At 36.8% G+C, this 7044-nt stretch overlaps 1 protein-coding gene and 1 long non-coding RNA gene across 6 annotated transcripts; one reads left to right on the plus strand and one right to left on the minus strand.

Annotated features, from left to right (window-relative positions):
- The first annotated feature begins 410 nt into the window (after positions 1–410).
- Positions 411–3371, plus strand: LOC122993716 (E3 ubiquitin-protein ligase NEURL3). The gene is made up of 4 exons (XM_044368105.1): positions 411–554; positions 1865–2377; positions 2535–2687; positions 2778–3371. The coding sequence occupies exons 1-4, from the start codon at positions 416–418 to the stop codon at positions 2960–2962; spliced, it is 990 nt and encodes a 329-aa protein (XP_044224040.1). The 5' UTR covers positions 411–415; the 3' UTR covers positions 2963–3371.
- On the minus strand, positions 2935–6876 carry LOC122993723. Of its 5 annotated transcripts, none has more exons than XR_006406435.1 (4): positions 6693–6876; positions 5473–6124; positions 3538–3586; positions 2935–3005 (listed from the first exon to the last, which is right to left on the minus strand). It is a non-coding gene; the product is annotated as an uncharacterized LOC122993723 (long non-coding RNA). The 5 variants fall into 5 exon arrangements; XR_006406432.1 differs by lacking the exon at positions 2935–3005 and having other exon boundaries at positions 3470–3586; positions 5473–5770; positions 6006–6124; XR_006406433.1 differs by lacking the exon at positions 2935–3005 and having other exon boundaries at positions 3470–3586; positions 5473–5851; positions 6006–6124.
- Between the last annotated feature and the right edge of the window lie 168 nt (positions 6877–7044).

Genomic DNA, 7044 nt, shown 5'->3' on the forward strand with positions numbered 1-7044 from the left:
ATACACAAACAAGTACAGTAAATTGATACATGAATGGTGTCACTTTACATTGTGTTTACTAAAATATATCATCACCCAAAACATCCTGTAATCACTATATAGTATGTTTTTAATCAGTTCAAGTTTTGTGCACAGAAATGTACTTACAATGGCTTAAAACACATTTGTCTCTGATAAATGGTGAAAGTGATACCATTCTTCAAGTAAGTAAACTCACACAGTTAAGAGCTCACGTGTAGTTTTATGTTTGCAGTGCAGTCCAGAGATCATATAAAGATTTTACACTCTAAGAAAAAGTGTTTGCAACATGCCCAACCCTGGTCTAGGTTTTGGGTAAATTTCCAAAGTTGGGCTCCTCCCTCAGTCCCTCCCATTTGCTTTCACATGATGTTGGGAATGTTTATGTTTCGTGCACATGTGCACATATTTTAAAGCCAGCAAACACTCAGGCTTCATGACTATTAAACCAAGATACAGACGTGAACACATCTTCTGTCAAGACACAATGAAAAGCCTCTTGAGGACGATGAAGGAGAATGGATATGGGAACTCTGGTGAGATATTTATTCTTTGTTTTCAGAGGACTTTACAGAGAACTTTAAATGAAATACATGATAACAGCTTTAAATATCATTAAGAAATGTATGCAAATTACAAATGAATAGATGCACTGAGGTAGCCAAAATCAACACAAAATAGCAGATTTGAATGTATTACTATATTGTAATACATTTTTATATTATAGATATTATATTTATTAATTTTTATTTCGATATTATAATTTATGTTGTTTTAGCTGTTCATTTGAGATGAATGAGAAACATTTTTTGCAAAAGTATGAAGATATGAAGATAGCTTTTATACTTTTTGTAGAAATGAATGAAATGGATATTATGGAAGTATACTTTTAAAAAAATGTTTTGCTACAATTAAGCAACAGATAATTATTGTAAATATTCTGATTAATTGATTATGAATAGTGTAAGACGCTAAACAGAAAGAAAAGTTGTTCATGCCCTGGTTTACTCTTATCAGTAAGTTTGAGTGCCATAAAACAGATGATTCGCAAAACAGGAAAAGGACTTCAGATAAATAGAAGAAATGGAGGATTTTATGACCTATGCTGTAAGTTCACAGTAAAGGAGGAACTTATATCTTTTACTGGAAGTAAAATGCTGTACATACTGTAAATAGTTGTTGCTACAGATGTGTGAGTCACACTTGCAAGATAAATCTCACTGTATGATTCAACTCAACTTTTTTACAATTTGACAAAGAAACAAATGCTCTGACAGTGTTCACATTCATTATCCATATTTGCACAAATGTCTCGCCTTCACCATGATCCTCAAAAGTGAAACCATCTGTTGCTTTCATTATTACTTGTTGACAATTGTACCTGCTGTAATCTCTGTCAGAATCAACTTTACTGTTGTAGTAAAACAGTAAAACCAAATGATTATCAAGCATCCGGGTTAAAATACACTGACTGTAATGACAATATGGTCATAACATGTCCTTGAAGATTAAGTTATTGCATTATAGTGCTAAGTAATTACTTTATTTTGTCAGATTATGTTACTTATTCACAACAGCTTGAGCTTATCAGTTGTTTGTGATTTCAGTGATGGTTAATTATACAATTTTCAGTAGTGAAATGAAGAGGAAAGGTATTAACAATATCATCACAAAATTTGATGCAATGTTGCATATGGTTTATTGTTTAATACTCAACATTCCGTCTGTGACACACGCAAGTTGTTGTGCATATGAAATCGACATGATTGGACTGAAAAAAGAATTAATTGAATGAAAACATGTTTACCACATCAGGAACCTTGATCATGTTTTTGTTGTCTTGCAGTTGTTGGGTTTGAGAGGTCACACAAATGTGGCCCATCCTGCCTGGGTCCTATGACCTTTGAGAGTCAGACTGTGGGAAACAAGGTCCGCCTGAGCCAGGAGTGTCTAGTTGCAGAGAGGATGGAGGGCACCTTCAGGAACGGTCTGGTGTTCAGCAGCCGCCCGGTGAAGGTCCAGGAGAGGATTTGTCTGAGAGTGCAGAGGAATTTGTTTAACTGGCACGGAGCTCTACGTGTGGGCTTCACCAACGTGCCGCCGACAGCCCGAGCTAAACCTCTACCCAGCATGGCCATCCCTGACCTCACTGACACCCCCGGGTACTGGGCTACTCCTGTGCATGAATCCTACTGCGAGGCAGGCTCAGTGCTGATGTTCTGGGTTTCTCATGGTGGCAGCATTTACGTCACAAGTAACAACAGCGGTCAGCACAAGGTCCTAACAGGAGTGGACCTCAGTAAGCCACTGTGGGCCATGATAGATATCTACGGACAGACATGCTCCATTTTACTCCTGGGTAAGTTTAATATTAATTAACTATGTTGTATGGGTTACCATGTAGCCTGTTATTCTTGTTCCTTATTTATTTATTGGCAGAACATTTCATACGCACTAACAGCACCAAGTTATTGCTTGGATGATTTACTGTATATGAATGTGTCTATTTGCTGCAGGCTCAAAGAAAAAGGAACTGTTGTACACCAGACTATCCTGTCCTACACCTGAACGCCTCACCTCACCTCATTCTGACTTCATTCCTGATGTCTCAAGTGTCTGTGGAAACAGCGATGATTGCATCTCCTGTCTTGACACAGAAGTCTCAGCAGGTAAGAAAGAGGCCTTTCCACTACTGTCATCAGTTCAACTAGTATTTACTTAATGTGACTGTAACTGTGATTGCTCTGTTCTGTTCATAGATCAAGGCAGCGTGTGTGTGGTGTGCATGGTGAGAGAGGCCAGCTTCACTCTGTCTTGTGGCCACCAGTGCTTATGTAAAAACTGCATCCCCAGAGTCCTCCAGCGGTTTGGCACCTGCCCTCTGTGTCGGCAGACGATCAGAGCTACATCAGTGGAGGGGAGTGGTGTGGTCAAGGTGCACTAAGCTCCAAGACACCAAGGATCACAGGATAGAAGCTGTTAAGAGACTGTAACAAAGAAGGCTGACTGGAACATTTGTCTCATGTTATTCCACTCTCTCGTCTTTAACATGTGAATGTTGTACAGCAGTATTTTCTGATTGTAAAAAGAATGCATGAAACTTAAATACTTGAAAAATGACTGAATTGCACTTAAATTTTTATTTATTTGTTAAATAAGGATAAAGGTGAGCATAAAAAAATATGGTGAAGAATCGATAACGGACTCACTATGCACTCAATATGCACTCACAGATAAAAATGTAAAAATATATATATGTATTATATGTTTACTGTACAGTTGAAAAAATATGGTGTAAATCTTAAATCAATCTTCATTTCTGTAAAATAATATTTGTTTTCTTGTTTTCTTCACTTGTTTTGACTACATGGACCTTGAGTAGAGAGATTGTTTTGTCAAAGAATGAATTGTCAAGAGAGTGTTTTCATAGTGTCTCATTCAGTGAATTTGGGAAACTAAAACTTGTTGCAAAGAAGGATTATAGTTTTGAAAACATTCAGCAATGATCCATGAACACACCATGGATGAGACCAAAATCTGCAGTGACTACACCTCAGACGCCAGGAGCCTTAAATGAAAAAGAAAGTACAAGTTAATCACGTTTTTATCAGTCTTCGCTGAAATGATGTGGACTGTTATCTTCAAATGTGAATGTGCAACCCTCCGTTAGTTTCATTATCACTTGTTTGCAATTCTAAGCATTTTTATAGATGTTAAATGTCCACCAGTATCTATGTCATTGCAACAAAGCAAATGATTACCAAAGGTGGTTAAATACAGCCAACGTGTTTATAGTTAGACCTTTACGATCAAATGAGGCTGAAGGTGCATGAAATTAGCATCATCAGCACTACCCATGTTTGTCACTGATGCACAAAGTTTTTTTAATCCAAAATTGAAAATTGAAATAGCGTCATGTCTCAATACTGTATGTCACTGGTTGCTGAAGTAACACATGTAGGTAAAACGACACTGACGTTAGATCTTACTTTATGTTTGACACATGCCGATTGTTTTTCAGATTGAATCTACCTGATATGACTGGAAAAGAATCCATTCTACACAAACACAGGTTTTGACATAATCTGACCCCCATGCTTTACATATCCTTAGCTATGCATTTTAACAAGCAACAGCAGATCAAGATCAGTTTTGAAATGAAATCAGTGACAGACACGTCACAAACAGCCACATTTGATCTTAAAGGTCAAACTATAAATTAGTACTGTGCCATAAAACAATTTCAATATGGGATGCATATGACATTTATGAAGATAACGATCATAAGCTTTGGACACTTTATAATCAATATGGATAGATCAGCAGCCTATCATGCAGTAAAAATAAATGCAACAACAGCCAGTCTGCATATCTACCACCGCAGCCAGTGAGGCCGGGCTGGTAATTACATTTTAGATATCCATAATAGCATTCCTCCCAGTCAAAATTGTATTCTCACTAGCCAGAATAGTAATTAAAGATATCCACAATAACATTCTTACTAGTAGAAATTGTGTTTCAAGATATCTACAACAAAAGTGGCCATTTTAACATTTAGTAGCTGGACTGGATATGCATTGCAGACATCTGTAATTCAATTCTCCCTAGTCAAAATGAACATTTCAGATATCTACAATGATATGTATTATAGTTGAGTGTATGAATGTGTTAGGGCCTTTGTGATCCACTGGTTTATTTTTTATTTTTTGTCTTGGTTGAACCTCTACAAACATTTGAGATGTTTGCTGCCCTGCCAAAGGAATTTGATGTGATAGTAATCCCAGCTTTTAGTTTTATTTATATTATTTTCATAAGTTACAAGGCACGCTAACTTGTATTGTTTTGTTATGGAAGATAAAGCAGTTTGCGCAGTTAAATGTTTACATTATGTAATTCTATTTTTTTTAATGTTAAACTATTCTAGAGTTTAATTAATGAATCCTCTGGTTTCTTCAGGCTTTAGTCATTATCAGCATACTCTTCAAATGGCAGCCTTATAAAATTATATATCCTAATAAATATTTATATTGATCTACATGGAAAAGTTATTGGGGTCATATTTTTTGCGATATCACTCACCCCTCCTATAAACATGTTGCTTGCATTTGACCGCCTTCGTTTAACATTTACTTTGCTACAATATTAACAGATATTGACGTCCATTTTACATCTATAAAACATTTAGAATTGTAAACAAGTAATAATGAAACTGAGGATTGTGCTTTCACATTTGAATAATACATTCTACATCATTTAAACAAATATTGATAAAAATGTAAACAGTGTATTCATGAACAGGGTGTAAACATGTTGAATTATCTGGAGACAGTTGCTCTGTCGATTGATTAACTTGCAGCCATACCAACATGTACCCTGTTTCTACTGAAAGCCTGAAGTTAAGCAGGTGTGGGCTTGGCTAGTATTTAATATGATGGACCTTCTGGGAAAACTTACTGCTGTGTGGATTAGTGGTGTTGGTGGGCCAGTAGAGGGCAGTCTTCCCTCTGGTCCTAATTATTCCGAATGCCCCAATGCAGTGATAGGGACACTGCGCTGTAGGAGATGCCGTCCATTGGATGAGACGTTAAACCGAAGTCCTGACTCACTGTGGTCATTTAAGGTCCAATGGCACTTATCGCAAAGAGTAGGGGGATTCCCCAGTGTTCTGGGGATTTCCCAACCTGATTCTCTCCATCTGGCCAAATAATTATCCCCCACAGGGACATGCAGAGGATGTTTGAGGGGAAGGGGCCTGAAGGGGCCTGAATTCATGAAAGGTGATTTTTGCAAACAATCAAATAAATATATTCCTGCAATGACTCCTTTTGTGACGCTGTTAAAGGGATATTAAAATGTATGTATTTAAAACAAACCCATGGCTGAGGTTGGTTTAAACACTGCTACATGACAGTTAATTAATGATACATGCAAACAAATTAAGTGTATTTCAGTAAATTCTCCTCACAATTAACCAGCCTGACTCGTACCTACTGTAGCCGACTGATATCCTCACTTGCAGAAGCTCAGCTAAATACTGCTGGCAAAGATGCACTCCCTCTGGCTGCATGGCTGCCTCTCTCATCCCCATATTCATCTCTTACGACCTCTACATAGAAGGCATAATTGCTTCAGTAATAACAGGCAATAAAAAGACAATGACAGTGTATGGCTAAGATACTATTACTTTATGCCGACAAGTTGCTTTAAAATAATTCACATATCATATCATAATACTGAGGCTTGGGAGACATCATGCATTTAAGTCACAATTCTAAAAGGCAACATAAGCTTTAGATGAGGTGTATTAGACACTGGTTTATTTATTTATTTTTTGTTAATTTAAGATAAAAAATTTAAATGAATATTCCTCCTTCTAAAAATATTGAAAAAATACTGAAAAAGCTAGCTATTAAAAGCAGTTAATATTCAACATTCATGTAAATGTAGCTACATTCACTGTCCTTATACACATATTCACCTGTTGAGTAAACATAACACATAAAATACAAAGAAAGGAAATATGTAAGCTTACTGTGCATGTAATCGTACGTTAGGCTTTACTTTAATGTCTGACATTAATAACACAAACACAACGATAACATCACGGCTGACTTTAGTTAATGCAGATCAATTTGACGCTAGGAACTGATTAATTTAACCACCATTGAACGCACCTCACTGACTGCTTGTTGCAGAAGAAGGAAAACATCCTTAAATTCGTCGCATTTCTTAAATGTATCATAACGTCGTTATCTTGTACCTTGTGGGGGTTACGATACAAACCCTTTTCACAACTTTATAACCAACTTAAACAACTTGGGAAAACCTGTTGCGTCACAGTATCCATACCGCTTTGTATTAGATGTGCGATGACAATAATAGTCCTCCAACCTCCCCACCCGGACGTTAGTTCCGCGCTACTGAGTTCCGTCACCTACATACCTGAAATTCCATTCATTGTTTTGTTTCTTAAACTCATGTAGTAGATCCGATACTCAGCTTGTTTTGGTAGTCCTCGACATGTTC

This window comes from Thunnus albacares, chromosome 2 (genome assembly GCF_914725855.1).
Source record: "Thunnus albacares chromosome 2, fThuAlb1.1, whole genome shotgun sequence".
Classification (NCBI taxonomy): Eukaryota; Metazoa; Chordata; class Actinopteri; order Scombriformes; family Scombridae; genus Thunnus; species Thunnus albacares.

What these genes read in the sequence shown, in the direction of transcription:
- LOC122993716 (XM_044368105.1), top strand. Translation starts at nt 416, where the DNA reads ATGTGCACATATTTTAAAGCCAGCAAACACTCAGGCTTCATGACTATT. An exon ending in GAATGGATATGGGAACTCTG is followed by an intron (nt 555 to 1,864) that starts GTGAGATATTTA and finishes GTTGTCTTGCAG; the next exon opens with TTGTTGGGTTTGAGAGGTCA. An exon ending in ATGCTCCATTTTACTCCTGG is followed by an intron (nt 2,378 to 2,534) that starts GTAAGTTTAATA and finishes TATTTGCTGCAG; the next exon opens with GCTCAAAGAAAAAGGAACTG.